Source organism: Diabrotica undecimpunctata, chromosome 10 (assembly GCF_040954645.1).
Source record: "Diabrotica undecimpunctata isolate CICGRU chromosome 10, icDiaUnde3, whole genome shotgun sequence".
In the NCBI taxonomy this organism is placed as follows: Eukaryota; Metazoa; Arthropoda; class Insecta; order Coleoptera; family Chrysomelidae; genus Diabrotica; species Diabrotica undecimpunctata.
This window is the reverse complement of record NC_092812.1, coordinates 48,315,744-48,333,477: the sequence shown is the minus strand read 5'-3', so window position 1 is coordinate 48,333,477 and position 17,734 is coordinate 48,315,744. Positions and strand designations below refer to the sequence as shown.

The 17,734-nt window shown below is 31.2% G+C and overlaps 1 protein-coding gene across 3 annotated transcripts in view; it reads left to right on the top strand.

Annotated features, from left to right (window-relative positions):
- The window catches only part of LOC140451966 (N-alpha-acetyltransferase 35, NatC auxiliary subunit-like), a 33,926-nt gene extending 16,592 nt beyond the window's left edge, over positions 1-17,334 (top strand). For 2 of the 3 annotated variants that reach the window (XM_072545953.1, XM_072545954.1), the window contains 4 exons: positions 4,422-4,562; positions 8,228-8,406; positions 12,594-12,801; positions 16,705-17,334. In XM_072545953.1, the coding sequence (XP_072402054.1) occupies positions 4,422-4,562; positions 8,228-8,406; positions 12,594-12,801; positions 16,705-17,109 (933 nt within the window). In that variant the 3' untranslated portion in view covers positions 17,110-17,334. The remainder of the gene's footprint in view (positions 1-4,421; positions 4,563-8,227; positions 8,407-12,593; positions 12,802-16,704) is intronic. The other variant, XM_072545955.1, reaches the window with a different exon arrangement.
- Positions 17,335-17,734: the final 400 nt, after the last annotated feature.

Below are 17,734 nucleotides of genomic sequence, written 5' to 3'. Positions count from 1 at the left end.
AGTCTCTAATACTACTATCAATCTGTGAGCATATTATACTAAGAGAAAATAACCCTACCTTAACCAATAATGGAACAGACTGGTCTAGCTTTAGACAGGAGTTAATTGACAGAATTGACCTAAATGTACCAATTAAAACTAATCCACACCTTGATAAAGAAGAAGAGAAACTAACCTTAAATATACAACAAGCAGCATGGAACAATACTTTTTTATCTTTATGAGGCAAATCAATATAAAATTGGTGATGGCAAGGCGGTATATAATATAATAATGTCCTTAAAATTCTCATACTTTCCATATGAAATTTTTACTGCGTCGTTGTAGAGTATTTTATCTAGGTTTTCCAATGTGAAGGTTGGTCTTCTCCTTTTTACCTTAGAGCAACTTTCGGTGTAAATTGGAGTCCAGCTTTCATTTCTGGACATCCTAAAAGAAAAATTCAAAAAGTTATTCTTTGTATAAATAAGTAAGCTAGACATTTTCACGCCATCTAAATATCAGGTTTTCCTCGTCTTTCTTTGTATCTTTTATGTTGTGATGAAGATATTGGAATGAGAGAAAGTCGTCATTACTCATGCATGTGACATTGAAATTTTTGCTTGTCTTTTTAATAATGTCAACCCAATCATCAGATACAAATACATGAGGGTATTTCTTCTTCCTTTTTTCAATTTGACCGAAAGATATATCACATTCCATGTATGAATACCAACTTTCATAAAATTTGTGGTCTATTCTTTCCAGACTAGTACATTGAACCGAAGTCGAAGCATATTAAGCAAGTTGAGAGAGAGAGTGTTCTGAGCAATACTCGATATCTTTTTTCTTGGCAGCTACGACACTTTCTACAACTCTATGATGTACCTCCAGCTCTTTTTTACTTTGCGAGATTACTTCGATACTGGGGCCATTTTTTATTAAATTGTTCAACAGATCGCATGTATCTGAATGAGGTTTATGAAATTTCAAATTAAACTCAGTACAAGAAATATGCCTATAGTATGTTTCCTTTACTGGTACTTTGGTAAATTCTGAACACCATTCAATGTAGAGGGTATACCGGGTTTCTCATTATATTTTGCCCCTCCACTTATTTTCCTTAATTTCGGGAATACAAAAAAAAGTTTCAAATAAAAGTTGTATTATTTTATCTGTACCGACCAACAATGTAGCAACAGACCAAATTTTGTATACAGGGAGTGCCCAATAAAATGCATCTTCAATATTTCAAATGGGACACCCTGTATTTTTTTATAGTTTTGAGTAGCCCTGCATTTCCTGATTACCAGTATATAACATTGTGTAGCATTAGTTTTGTTCTATAATGGCATATGGTACTACAAAAGGGTAACAATAGGTGGCTATGCAACTGACATTTCAAAATGAAACAATTATTAATTTATTATAAACTGTCAGTCCTCATACCGAAATGGGTTATACTGCAGATGAAAAAGTAGATATATTCTCAATTTATGTAAAAAATAATAAAAACAAGCAAGCGGCAAGAAGAGAATATAGGATGATTTATCCAGATCGACAGACTCCTTCTGCAAATACATTTTTATTTAATTATCGTCATGTCATAAATGAAAAAATGTTTGAACGGAAGAAACGTACTATCGTAGGAAATTATGATGAAGATCTTAATACTTTGCTTTACTTTGAAGGTAAAAAATACTTAAATAATGGATTAAATCTATAATAACATTTTTATTTTAGAAAATTCCGAAACTAGTCTAAACAACGCTACTAATGCATTAGAGAAAAGCCGTGCGACGATACATAAAGTTTTAAAAAGTACAACTATAAGCCGTACAAAATATTACCGGTACAAGAACTTACCAATGTTCATAAGAGAAACCGTTTACAGTTCTGTCAAGACATACTTACAAATTTGAACAATGATCCTAATTATTTTTATAACATTTTATGGACAGATGAATCAAATTTTTCAACTTCGGGCATTTTTAATAGAAGAAATAGGTATTCGTGGGATCAGAAAAATAATAGAAAAAGAAAAATTAAGCAAATAAAAAGTCAGGAAGAAAATCAATAAATGTGTGGTGCGCAATATTTCAAAACAAAATACCTAGTTGGACCATTATTTTATGATTATAAATTAACTGTCGTAGCCGTTCAAGAACATTTAAATAATCAATTTAATGTGTGGATCAGCAATAAGGGTACCATTACATGGCCACCAAATAGTCCCGACTTAACACCATGTGATAGCCTTTTATGGGGGCTTTTAAAAGAAAAAGTGTATTTGGATTCAAATACAAATATTAACACTGTCACGGCAAAAGTTCGCGCGGAAATTTAAATGGTCATAATAGCACAATATCTGACGCATTAGAAAATTTGAGACGAAGATATTACTTGTGCATTGATAACAATGGAGGGCACTTTGAGCATATATTGTAATCTTAAATGTAGTATTGTATCTTAAATGTAGTATTGTAAGTCATTAATTTTGTTGACTTTCTAAATATATTTTTTTCTTATCTTAGTATAGTATAGTAGTACCATAGTCCATTATAGAACAAAACTAATGCTACACTATGTTATATATTTGTAATCAGGAAATGCAGGGCTACTCAAAACTATAAAAAATACAGGGTGTCCCATTTGAAATATTGAAAATGCATTTTATTGGGCACTCCCTGTATACAAATTTTGGTCTGTTGCTACACTGTTGGTCGGTACAGATAAAATAATACAATTTTTATTTGAAACTTTTTTTTTGTATTCCCGAAATTAAGGAAAATAAGTGGGGGGGCAAAATATAATGTGAAACCCTGTACATCTTTTTGATATTTAGATCAGTTGATAGATATCGGAGGCAGAATTTTGTAATCGAGAATAATGGCTCTTATGTCTCAGAAACATTTTGATGTGTGATATGGCGTCATCACGTCTCTCTTTACTTATTTTGTTCCATGGTGGATGTTTGCCTCGTTGATCGGCTTGCAGAAATCCTTCCTTGGATAGTTTATTACACACCGAATTAAATCTGCGATTAGTTATTCCTAACAGTTTCAAAAAGAACGTCTTGCAGACTCGAAAGTCCATCAGGAGAATATGGGTGGCAAATTCTTTGTGTTAGTGTGCCTCAGCTTTTATTCTCTTGGGAGGGACCTTTTTAATGCAGGAACCAATGTAATTTGTTTGTCATATGTCTGAAGTTCATAAAACTTTGTAAAAATACTTATTGCATCATTGTCGGATATTTTCATGCAGTCATACTTGCAATCGTGCTCCCAAATTTCCCCTTTTTTAATAGTTTTTTTTTTCGTAATATTACATTATATTTCATAATATTCACTGTCCTCATCAGTTGCATATGGATCCAAATCACTATCAGAATCATATTTATCAGGTTTATAGACTTGCAATTCTGCAAAATATAAAAACATTGTATGAGTTAATGTTTGCAAAAATCAACTGAAAATTTATTTTAATGACTGATTGAAATAAATGTATAATAAATTATTATTGTCTTACTTTTAGCACATTTACTTTTATTACTGCTATTGATTTCACTCATTTTAAAGTTGGCAAAATTAAATTTACACGAGAACCGGTATTAGCAATATAAAACTAAAACAAAAGTACATAACCTACAATATAATATTTTTACCGTCAAAGAGTTCCCCAAACGTTTGGATCTAAAACGGTACAAATGTGCTTGCCGGTAAATATTTCTACGTAATTTTCATTAATTTTATGTAATTTTCATTAGCCGATAAATGGCACTACAGGTATTAAATTCATTTGGATCCTTATGCCACTATGTAATTTGGTATTTTAACTACCCAAATCTGCACATAATTGATTTTATGGCAAATATGTACTTTTACCCTTTTGCTTCTAACCCCTTCATATATATTTTTACTCTCTTGTATCGAGTTTTTATATAATTTCTTCAATGATTAATCGTACTGCGCTGAGATTACCATCGGACAAGGTTAACTTGTTTACATTCTACGCGGATCAATAGATATTCCAATAACATATTGTATACATATTGTATTTTGTTTATATTACTAATTGTTTAATTATTTTAACGAAAACTATTCATTTTACAAAATTTAGTATTTTAATTTATCTAATATAATTCTGCCACAATAGTGATAAATGTGTAAATGTTAGTTTAACTTCTGGCAGTGAATCTAGCCACAACAGTGAATTATGCAACAATAATCATTAGATTCTAAGGTGAATCGTTGGGAATACCTAGGACAGTAAAGTAGCAGGTTAGGTTAAATATAAAATGCTGGTTAATCATAGGCATTTTTTCTCTAATAAAAAAAATTAGGATTGATATGTTTATTGTGTATACTACTCTTGAGGGAATGTGTAAATATAAACTATAATAACTAATTTGATTGCAGACTATAACTTTTTTTAAATTTTAGGCCAAACATTACGTTGATACATTTTTATCACATTGTACAAGACCATTTACACTCTTTCTGCAATTGTGTGGACATAACAGAGCAAGGCAAAGAGATAAATTGGCTCATATTTTAGAAGACTTCGCATCTTTGCAAGATGAGGTAAGAATATATTTTGTTCTTTGTACAATATATAATATATACAGTAGGGACAGTATAAACCCCGATGCACGTCAGTATCTACGTCAGAGATCTAAGTTGACATTGTTGCCAAATTACAAAAAAAATACTGAATTCATTTTAAATGAAATATTTCACATAATTATTGCAGAATTGGATTATACAACAAAACAAATTAATATTCAATGTAAATAAATAAAAAAATTAGAAATAGAAAACAAGTCTTAACTAATAATCTTACGTTAAAAACTATTTGAGCCGCTTGTGTAGTATAAGGAAGTAAAATAGATTAAAAACAACACTTTTTTCATTACTTATTTACTTTTAAATGATTTGTTATAACTAGATTTTCAAATGTTGATCAATCTTTTGTCTTCAGCTTTATTTAAGTTTCAGTTTTCTGATCGATATATTACAATTGTGCATATGATGGTTTTATATAATTTGTGAACAGTGTAAAAAAGTGTGATGCTTAAAAGTTACATATTAGTACATACTTCTGTTTTCAGATTTTAGTCTTTTTTATATTTTTTTCATCCATCTATGGTTTTTTTTAGAAAAACTTTGTTTCATGATCAATTTAAACCTATAAAAAATGAAGCTTATTTTAATGCTCAAATAGTCATATCACCGTCTATATTGATTATAATAGTTAGAATTTCCTTATTATATGCTCTCGGTCGTACCACTTTTTAATTACATTTTCTATATGACCAATAGAATTTTGCCATATGTGGGGTGTAACAGTTTGTAGAGCTTCTTTCCACATGTCTAAAGCATCACATTTTCTTTATAACCATCTATAGCATTGAAAATACAGCGATATGGTGACAGACGTAATACTTTATGGCCATATTGTTCTGCTAAATCATCAACAATCTTTTTTTGGCTTGTTTCTAGACATAAGTATTAATAACCTAAACTCTCGTCAGGCGTACTTACTGCGCAACTATCTGCAAAAGCTCGTTTTTCAACATTGTGTCATTAAAAAGCAGTTTATTGTTAGTTAACCAATCTTTTATTTCAGTCTTGGTTGAAGACATGTTTGGTGCTTTCTCTAACAATATTCTATGGTATGGAAAGTTATCCATTATAATTAGGGATGGGTCAGACAAACTTTCTGATAGTTGATTTTCAAACCACGATAAAAAATTTGCTTAATTCATTTCCCCATAGTAGTCCATTAAAGCCGGGTTAGAGGAAAATATAGCCTCTGCGCTCTCAATGAAGCAAGCCATTTTCATTACCAGCATGAAGAATAATGTATCTACAAAATAATTTTTATATATTACCGTTTTCGGTAAGTTTTAATAGATTTTACACTTCTTTTATTCTGATCGAGCAACACATAGATCCATTTTAAAAAATCAAGTTTCATCTATAAAAACAAACTTGTCTAGTTCTTCATGCTTATATTTTTGATATAATCTCAAAAATTCTGTTCTCTTCACAGCAATATGAAACTGTTACATCAGTTCTCGATAATCTTTTAGCAATTTAAAACCAGCGTTCTTCAGTATAATGCTGAGTGACATAAGACAACCACTAAACAGTTGTTTTTCCTTAAATTGAATCCATAACGAGATCAAAGTCACATGTTCTTCTGAAAAGAATTAAATTTGATTTCATGTTAAACAAATCTGTTTAACTTAATTGCACTTTATGATATCTAACGAAAAGTATACTTACTTTGTTTATACATACTGTCAATTTTATTACGAATTTAGTTTGTATTTATTAATTCAGTATTGGTAACTTTTTTAGGCCTAGTACGTATTTGGGGTGGTGCCGTGAGAGGTGTATTAATTTTTACGGCCTGAGAGATAGAACTCGCAGTGGAAATATGTAAATTTAAAGCTACAGCTACACTTTAAATGAAAAATTTATATTTTAAACATCTTCATCGGTGAATGGGGCCGTTTTTATCACGGGCCTGTTCAATATAATGAATTAAAGAAGCTACCATCTCTTTACAACGACTATTTAACATCTTATGTGATATTGGAATTAAATCCCACTAATTTTGTTTTAAAAAGAACAGAATTTAATTAATAGTAAATAATAAAAACAAATCTGAAGTGTCAAAACCGCAACTGTCAAATAAGTGTTACCAATTTATTCCTAAAATACCTTTGTTCGATCGCAGATAGAGTGTGATCCGGATAAGTGTGCTTTATAAAACTCCTTATAATCCACTTATACAAATTAAATGAAGCAAGTTAGGATGTATTTCTTTAAGTTTACAATAATAGAGATCTTTAAATATTATTACTTGGCTAAAACATTCTAAGAATTGCAAGAAAAAATTGTTCAACTTTGTAGTCGAGTACAACCAAATCAGCTAAATGCAATGAGACTTGCTTTAATTGATAGATTCGGATTTTGTTTAGCTTAAAATGGTGGTTTGTTTGAACATTTAATTGGTTAGAGATTGTTTAAAAATGTCTTTAATTTTAATTATTTAGAATAATTTTTTTAGTTGGTTTTTTCTTATAAAAATAATATTTATATTTAGTTAATGTTTGTTAAGTTAATTATTGTTTTATTTCCTAGCTACCACAACTAAAAATCTACAAAAATTACATTTAAAACTCGAATACCTATAAGTGTTTGAGTTTTTCTTAAGATTTACCGACGGAAAGTTGGCGACGAAATAATTTTATGCAAAGAACTGCACTCCCCATCAATGTCCGATAATTACTGTCGGTCATCGGTGTATTTTTATGCCGCTTCGCACTGTGAAAGAAGGCGTTGCTTAAAATTTTATAACTCTTCAGGGGAATAATGCTTTGTTGCCACACATAAATTACTTAAATCAATGTTCTTTGTTAACTAATTAGGTAATTGATAAAATCGATTAGAAAATAACAATTACGTGGCTACTTTATTTGAATTTTTTTGGGACAATATTAATTTTCATTCTACAATGAACTGTAGTGGATTTAAATATTATTTTAGACTCGTGTATCGGACTAAAATTTTAAAAGGAAAGATGTAACAGAAATAATAGCAACACTGTTTAAAAGTCATACCTACTACATCGAGATGGTGACTGCCTCTCACTTCTATTTAAACAATTAAGTGTTATCTTTGTTCCACATCATACTGAATAACCTATACGGTAGTTAAAAATTTGCCGAATATATATATATATATATATATATATATATATATATATATATATATATATATATATATATATATATATATATATATATATATATATATATATTCTCAAGCTGACTATTTCTTTGTGGGTAATATTGTATTCAACAGCGATGCCAAAATGACTGTTAATAAAAGTGGGATATACATTTTTTAGAATTAACTTATATAACTTAGTAAGGGATAAAAAAGAAAGCTGATATTTTAAAGAACCAAAACGGCATCAAATCAATTGAGATGATAAGACTTCTTGTAACAAGTACAGGAAAAAAGTTATTAAGGTCTTGTAAAGTGACATCGATGTACAGATGCCACTTTGCAAGACGATGCCAAATTGATGGTAAAAGCATAATATATCGTTGCCAAAATGATAGCAGGATGTATATATATATATATATATATATATATATATATATATATATATATATATATATATATATATATATATATATATATATATATTGACCATACATTTTTTTCAGGCAGAAAGAGTAGACGCATACTTGCACACCCTTTCCGTTAATTCTCCAATTTCTAGACCACATATAGCCTGCTTTGGAACCTGGATTTTATATCACACTTTAAGAATCATGATTATGTATCTGTTGGCTGGATTTGAGTTGGAACTTTATAGTGTGCATGAGTTTTACTACATTTATTGGTATGTTCTATTATATTTTACTTAAATGAATTAAACTGGGGATAAGTTAAAAAAATATCTGTACTGTTATTAAAAACAGAATGACGGTATTAGATTTTTGTTTTGATACAGTGCAGCAACAACCGCTGATACGTATTTCTACCTCCTTAGGTCTCGTCAGAACGGTATAGTCACTGCTCTGAACCAAAACAAAAATCTCTCCCGTCCTAGACAATAGTTATTAAAATAACTATATACGGACGTAACTACGCCATCTAAAAACAAAAAGAGAAATCAAACGATTTCTACTTAGCGAAACCGAATTCAAATCTTAACCACTGTATTTCCTAAAATTTGCGAAACAAACAGCTGGATAAATTACTCGGCAAGGGAATCTAAAATTGCATTCCACAAGCCGTTCATCCTGGTCAAAATTCGTAGTGAATTCATTTTTTGGTACTTCAAACGAAGTAAATAACAAAACAGAATGACGGTATTAGATTTTTGTTTTGATACAGTGCAGCAACAACCGCTGATACGTATTTCGACCTCCTTAGGTCTCGTCAGAACGGTATAGTCACAGCTCTGAACCAAAACAAAAATCTCTCCCGTCCTAGACAATAGTTATTAAAATAACTATATACGGACGTAACTACGCCATCTAAAAACAAAAAGAGAAATCGAACGATTTCTACTTAGCGAAACCGAATTCAAATCTTAACCACTGTATTTCCTAAAATTTGCGAAACAAACAGCTGGATAAATTACTCGGCAAGGGAATCTAAAATTGCATTCCACAAGCCGTTCATCCTGGTCAAAATTCGTAGTGAATTCATTTTTTGGTACTTCAAATGAAGTAAATAACAAAACAGAATGACGGTATTAGATTTTTGTTTTGATACAGTGCAGCAACAACCGCTGATACGTATTTCTACCTCCTTAGGTCTCGTCAGAACGGTATAGTCACTGCTCTGAACCAAAACAAAAATCTCTCGCGTCCTAGACAATAGTTATTAAAATAACTATATACGGACGTAACTACGCCATCTAAAAACAAAAAGAGAAATCGAACGATTTCTACTTAGCGAAACCGAATTCAAATCTTAACCACTGTATTTCCTAAAATTTGCGAAACAAACAGCTGGATAAATTACTCGGCAAGGGAATCTAAAATTGCATTCCACAAGCCGTTCATCCTGGTCAAAATTCGTAGTGAATTCATTTTTTGGTACTTCAAACGAAGTAAATAACAAAACAGAATGACGGTATTAGATTTTTGTTTTGATACAGTGCAGCAACAACCGCTGATACGTATTTCTACCTCCTTAGGTCTCGTCAGAACGGTATAGTCACTGCTCTGAACCAAAACAAAAATCTCTCGCGTCCTAGACAATAGTTATTAAAATAACTATATACGGACGTAACTACGCCATCTAAAAACAAAAAGAGAAATCGAACGATTTCTACTTAGCGAAACCGAATTCAAATCTTAACCACTGTATTTCCTAAAATTTGCGAAACAAACAGCTGGATAAATTACTCGGCAAGGGAATCTAAAATTGCATTCCACAAGCCGTTCATCCTGGTCAAAATTCGTAGTGAATTCATTTTTTGGTACTTCAAACGAAGTAAATAACAAAACAGAATGACGGTATTAGATTTTTGTTTTGATACAGTGCAGCAACAACCGCTGATACGTATTTCTACCTCCTTAGGTCTCGTCAGAACGGTATAGTCACTGCTCTGAACCAAAACAAAAATCTCTCGCGTCCTAGACAATAGTTATTAAAATAACTATATACGGACGTAACTACGCCATCTAAAAACAAAAAGAGAAATCGAACGATTTCTACTTAGCGAAACCGAATTCAAATCTTAACCACTGTATTTCCTAAAATTTGCGAAACAAACAGCTGGATAAATTACTCGGCAAGGGAATCTAAAATTGCATTCCACAAGCCGTTCATCCTGGTCAAAATTCGTAGTGAATAGTCTTCCAAAAGATGCATTTTAATTTGGGAGACACTTTTCTGCCTTCCTGTAACAATTTTTTTTTAAATATTACAAAATTAATTCGTGAGATTAAAAGTTTTTATATGCGATTTTATGAAAAGTTCGAAAAAACGGTTTAGGGGTGAAATTACCTCTGTAATAAAAAGGTGGAGAGTTTTTTTTAACTAAAAGAGGTTAGTCTTTGTATGTGGGTATATTTTATTTTATAAAAACCCTTAAAAGGGCAACATTAAAAACACGAACGTTTTCGGAACAACTGTTCCATCATCAGGTTAAAATACAGGCTACCATGCCTGAGCCACCAAAATATTTGGGTAAAAACCCTTTAAAATGTAATGTGTTACCAAAGATTGTACATGATGTTGATAATATTATATGATGTTTAATATTTTAATTAAATTTTACTTCAGGTAACATACACCCATGCTTAAGTGAGTTCCAGTGTCCGGAGAGTAAACCTCTTCAAACGGACTTCAGCTGGTAACTGTTACATAATATGTCTGCCCTCCGCTGCTCCTTCTATTGGCATGACCAATACGAGCTTCGTCGATATTTTGCCGAGTAGCTGGGTAATTCATAATTATTTTCTGCACTAAACTGATTACCTTTAAATTTTCTTTTCATATTATGCTTATTTCAATGCATATCATTATTTCGAGTGCCTTTTAAGTTTTAGAAAGCAATTGACGAGTTGTATCTTCTCGGATCTCTGACGAGGCAGGGTTATGCCGAAATAAAGTTATAATGTTTTATTGATATCGATTCATCCCACAATATGTATTAACTTAAATTTCATATTTTCCTTGATATTTTATTATTAAAAATGTAAAATAATCCTAATAAACCTAATCTAATCTAACGTAACCAAACCTAACCTCACCAAGTCTAAAGTAATCATGGTAACAAAGCAATAATTTTCTGTTAAAAGTAGGTGAGAGTAAATATACATAAAAATATGATAATTTTTATTTTTCAGAACAAAACATATTTTGTATAATTATGGTGACACTGGTTAGTATTACCATTCTTGAGCATATGAAACGTTTATCATTGGTGTCATTTTTTGTTGTTTTATGGTGTTTAATGGCAGTGGTTTCAAGACATTTTAAATATAAATTACATGAAAAATAACGTTGAGCACCTAATAATTATTTTACATTAATCCATAAGTGAAGCAGAATTCATTGATATAAATTTCAGGTTCGTAGAGGTTGTAACCTCTTGATTCACTGGTACCATTACTTTAAGTACTTCCTTTTCGTAGCCTCTCTTCATGTTTTACTATTTTTCTTCTAAAAGTAGTTTGTGCACAGTATTTCCTTTCTTATTTAATTCATTTTCGCTCTTTAATTGTCCCTGTGTCGAAACATATGGATCTTCCCTAATAGTCAATAGGTCAGAATTTTAGATGTAATAATCGCTCTAAAAAGCATGTTAGTTAAAACAATGCTCTGCTCTTCATCTGATAACCTATCTTATCTCTTGATCCATAGTGATTTGTTTAAAATAGCTCATGGCTTGAATATAATTATGTTCTGAGAAATTTTAGAACGAAAATGAATTAAATAAGAAAGGAAATATTGATTGCCAAGTATTTTCAGAAGAAAAATAGTAAAGCATAAAGAAATACTAAGAAACGGAAGAAAATACTAAATTCCAGATCGTTACACCATTCAATTCTATCTTCTGTTCTTTTGGTTGTAAAAAGCTTTTGTTTAATTCTCATTTAGTACAACTTAAAGGGCGTACACACTCAGTGTTCAGCACCTATCACTGGTCCTTAGAAGGGTGTCCTTCATTTTTCTATAAATCATACTCATATCGACTATTAAATATAAATGAGAGATTTTTTTTAATGTATCCAGTAACTCCATACTCTTACCTTTTAGACTTCCCAAGACCACATCCTGATTTTACTAACCTGTAACAACCTGAAGTACCCTGCACCTAGAGATCCCAACAAAAAGGTGTTTTTACTTCTGGAATGTTTACCATAGAAGATGCCATTATTTCAGTATTACGGGCGGAAGTATTTATCCGTCTGTAATTTAACCTAGCCCATCTAACTTGGGAATCAATTCATAAATAAAAGACGAAAGATCTATATATTATTTACTAAAAAGGTAACAAAATTATTGTACTTCTCGCATATTTTAGTCAGTAAATATATCTTTAAGGTACATTTACTTTTCCAGGTATTTGTATGAATTTTTGTATGGCTGGCTAATCTCAGCTTTATCTAGAGCCGATAGCTTTTTATTGGAAAATGAGATTCTGCATGATGTTCACAAAGGCAAAGGAACTACCAAAAAGAAGCCGAGGAATAAGAAAAAATCTAGGCAATATAACAGAGATATTGTATATCTTCAAGCTCTGCAAAACATGTGCGGGGGTTATTATAAGGTAATTTTAGTATCGCATTTCTTTTCTGCCTCGTTTTTTCCTTTGAAAAACTCTTTGTTATTAGAGATTTTTTTCGTTTAAAAAGATTCTGTAACTGTTTTCTTGTGGTATGTCTAAGTTAAATATTATGTTTATATGGCATTAATATATTTGATTGTAATGGGTCCAACTAAAGTTTACAAAAAAAAACAACCCATACCAGCAGACATTTAAATTAATAAGATTGAAGAGAGGAAACAACAAAACACCATAAGCAATCCAAAAATGCCCACAAAAAGGGATGTATAGATGGATTTAAAGGTGTGAAGGGCTTATCGGAAATATTAAAAAAGGTAGGAAATAAGAACATCACAGCAACATTCAAAACAACAAATACAGCTCTATTCTGTCCAAAACCAAACTTAACAACACACAAGAGTGCGTGAATGCAACAATTTCTATGTGGGAGAAACCACAAGACCACTGAGTATCAGAGTAAACGAGTATAAAACATACATCAAAAACAGAGACTTCGCCAAATCACAGATATTCAAACATGCCTGGGATAGTGAACACAGAGTACAATGGAAAGTTAAATCAATAGTCATGAAAGAACAGATATGAAAAAGAGAAAAATCCAAGAAGCAGCTCTCATCCTACTTAATGAAGAAAATATGTAGCAAACACAGCAGTAACAAGAACATATCAACATTAGCGGATTAATAGAAAATCAGGGACACATCATCTACAAATTATACATAATACATATACAACGAACAAAACAATCAGAATTTGATATTATCCTGAGGGTACAAACATCACCCTCAGAATTATCAACTAGAAGCATGGCTATATGCCTACAAGATCGAGGCCTAGTAAGTCAACCGTCAATTTGGAAAACAATAACCATCAAACAACTTGGTTATTCGTTCTGTGCAGCTGACGGGAAGGGATATACGTAACTTTGAATTATTATTATAAACGTATTACTATTACACTCCATCTAATTTACAAACCGTTGCACGTCATTATCTACGTCAGATATCGAAGTTGACATAGTTGCAAAAGTATAAAAAAATCCTGAATCCATTTTAAATCAAATAGGTCTCATAATTATTATTATACTCTTTACAACGACTATTTAAATTCTTACGTGACATTTTTGAAATAAAACACACTAATTTTGTTCTAAAAAGAACAGATTTTATTAAATAGGTAAAAATATAAAACAAGCGGTATTCACTTTAAAATTTAAAATAATAAAGTACAAAAATTGTCAACACCGCAACTGTCAAATAAGTGTTACTAATTTATACCAAAATTTCACCTTCGTTCGATTACAGTTACAGTGTGTTCCGAACAAATGTTCTTCATAAAAACGCTTTATAATGCATTTATACAAATTAAATGAAACATATTGTTACCTATTTCTTCAAGTTAACATTAATAGAAATCTTTAAATATTAGTTCTACGCGTATATAATAAAATATGTCTAGTGGCTGTAATACCAGTGTACTCGGCAAAGTGATTCTAAAAAAGAACACACCTACCGCCTAAATATTTCGTGTTGGTATCATGTGACGTCACGGGCTATGACGCCGATGACGTGCAACGGTTGGTAAATTAGTGGACTGTACGTGATAACTAGTTTTATAAAACGTTTCTGTAAAACAATAATACTATTAAATAACATAATATAATTTATATATTTACAACAGTAAATCTGTATTTACAATTGCACAAAAAGTGAGTTTAGAATTTGTATCTCAAAAAATGATTATTAGAGTAATTACTTAATCTCATTTTTAGCACAGATAAACTCTGTAAATATATAAATTTTTATTATATTATTGTTCAAAAAATATACATTATAAATAATAAGCTAGTAAGATTTTTTTTATAATACACACATCAAAATAATCTAGGGGACAAAAACAAAATGCGAGGTTACAGAAGGATTTAAAATAAGTGATGAATTCGACCGTTATTTGATGGAAATTCATTCGTTCAAAAATTTATTCTAATACTTTATCACTACAGCTGTTTCACCAGAGTGCCTTTCTCAAGTGATCTATTTTTGGATGTGTTTACAATTTAAAGGCTTTAACGAAATAGGTTGAGGAGGGTAGAACTGTTTGTTTCAAGTTGGTCATTCAGAATTATGTATGTTTTTAATTTGTTCATTTCCATAGTTTCTAATAAATTTAGCTTAAGGCTTTTATTTTGGATGTGAAGAATTTGGAATTCGCCAATAAAAGAATGATTATGATCTAGAAATCCAAATTCAAATAATTCCAGATCGAATTCAAATAATTTATTTCAAATATTTTTAATAAAAAGTTATAAACAAGTGTCCCGAATATAAAATAAAGATTTTCTTAGAATTATCACAATAGCTCTCTAGAAAACTAAATGATAACTCCAAGAGAAGCCAAAAAAATGCTAAAAAAAAAATAAAAAGCCAATTTGTTGCCCCTGAATTCTAAACAAAGTAGTCTTTAGTTTAAGTTAGTATAGTGTATGACCTCCACGATTGTTGATTACTATTCTACATCTGTAAGGCAAACTCATGATCAGCTGGTCAATGTCTTGTTACAGTATTCTTATATATTCAGTCTTGTATTAAACGCAATATTTTATTGTAAAATGCGTTTGCCCAATATTTTCCATACATTCTCAATTGGGTTTAAATATGGCGATTGTGCAGGCCATCGTAAAGCCTCAATTTCATTATCTTCGAGGAATGTTCGCACGATCCTGGCAATATGAGGACGCGCATTGTCGTACATTAAATGAAATTGGGGACCAGCTTGTTTTGAAAGGGGTACAACTATAGGTTCAAAAATAATATTGCAGTAGTCTGTTTGGTTCTTCCACCAAGAGTGTGCAATCCCATACAATTATACTGCCGCCTTGCTTTTTATGAACCTTCTGATCTGGTACAAATCCAAATAGGGACCCACGTGTGAACAAAGTAGAGGTCTTCACACGTCTAAGCCAATTTGCGTGTTCTTGTGCTCACTGAAGTCGATAAGCGCGATTTTCTCTGAGTCATCACCTCATGAGTCTCTTGCAGCATCATTTGTAATTGGGATACAGTTACAGTGCGTTCTCGCAAAGCCTGCAAGCTAATAAAACGGTCTTTAATTTGGTTGGTTATTCTTGTACGGCCTGTATGACGTTCAGCAGCATCACCGGTTTCTTAACACCTTAACCAAAAACGATTAATGACACTTCTGTTTGTGTGAAGGACCTCAGCAACGTCTCTGTGACTTTTGCCAGCTTGAAGCATCCCAATAGCACGCCACTGCGTTTCGCGATTTAAATGATATCTCTCCAATATTGGCAATTGCTAGACTAAATAAAAATCTACAAAGAAATCGAAAATCAAGTACCAATAAAGAAATATTACTTTTTATGTCATAGAAAAAAACGCATATTACAGTTTTGTTAAATTTTTTATAGCCATTCTTATCAGCATTACCATTCAAGTGGGTACAATAATCAACCAAACAACAAGGTTAAAAACTTAAATTTATTTTTGTATTTGCAGCTAACTTTGATTTAAAGCTTTTAATATAGCTGTCCCCTAGATTATTTTAATGTTTGTATTAAATTCAACTTATATGTTTGGAAAAATATTAAAATTTTAACTGTCAACAAATCTATTTGTAATGCATAAATAGCGTTTCAACGATTTCCGGAGTGGAGCTCGAAACGTCAAATAACAATTATAAAATTGATAATTTTAATTAGAATCAATTGTGGCTTAAACCCATGTAAACATAATATTTAATTTTTTACTTTTCTTCCTTCATATTTCACATAATTTCCCCCTTTGTATTTACTTTTATCTATCTTTATCGTGAACATTATGTTTATTTGTGGATTAGAGTAAAACATGTCTTTGATTTATGTTGCAGGCTTTGATGGGTTTCCGACTAGAAGGGAAGTTAACTATCCCTAACCCACGTTTCGACAGCGAACAAGTAAGGTACGAGCACAGATTTGCGCCATTTCAAAACCTTCTAACTCCGCCTCCTGTAGTATATTCTGAATTTAGGGAAATGACTTCATTTGAGAGATTTCAGCAGCAACCAGTTGACAGTGTCTTTTTATATATAGCGGGGTGTAAACATTTCCACCAAGCTCGGCAGCTGCTGGAGAGCATAGTTCCTGACAGCGAACTAACAGATCTATTGACAATATGTAAAACTAATTTTATTGTTTTAAAATTATTAGCCGGTGGACACAAAAAGGATTCCACGAAACCCCCCGAATTTGACTTTTCTAAAAATAAATATTTTGCTACCATGAAGATCGTGTAAGTTGTGTTTCGTGGTTGACTTTATGTCCATGAAAACATGCAAAGTTTAGTTTATGTTAACCAAAATGTACAAATCCATAATATGATCTCAATTTGATGTGAATAGAACTTATTGGATCAGTGGAAGCAATTGTTTAAGTTTTCAAATAAGGATATTATTCAATATTTTTGTATTTTGTTTTATGAATGTTGTAACGAAAATAAATAAACGTTTTAAACTAAATAAGGATCTTTTATTTCTTTAAAAATGGTACCGTCGAACGGGGTAAAACCGACCAAAATTTGAGGTTTTTTTCATGTTTTCATGATTATTTTTGAATTGAGAAAGCTGCAAATTATATCTGTTAAAGTATCATATCTGAAGTGCCAATCAGTGGTTTTTCTTTTGAAATCATCCTAATAGTTTTTTCTCATATATTTTCAAAAGGTGATCGGTTTTACCCCATAGGTTGGGGTAAATTACCCACCAATTACACTATTATTTGATTTATTATTTGTTCAATTATTTCTTCACCCCATGTTATCAATTGATTTTGACTACTGCTGCTAATGTATGTTGCTCGGGAAGATGCTGTGGATAGGTGTTGTTTAAGTGTCTCATCACCTGATGTGATTTTAAACCTTAA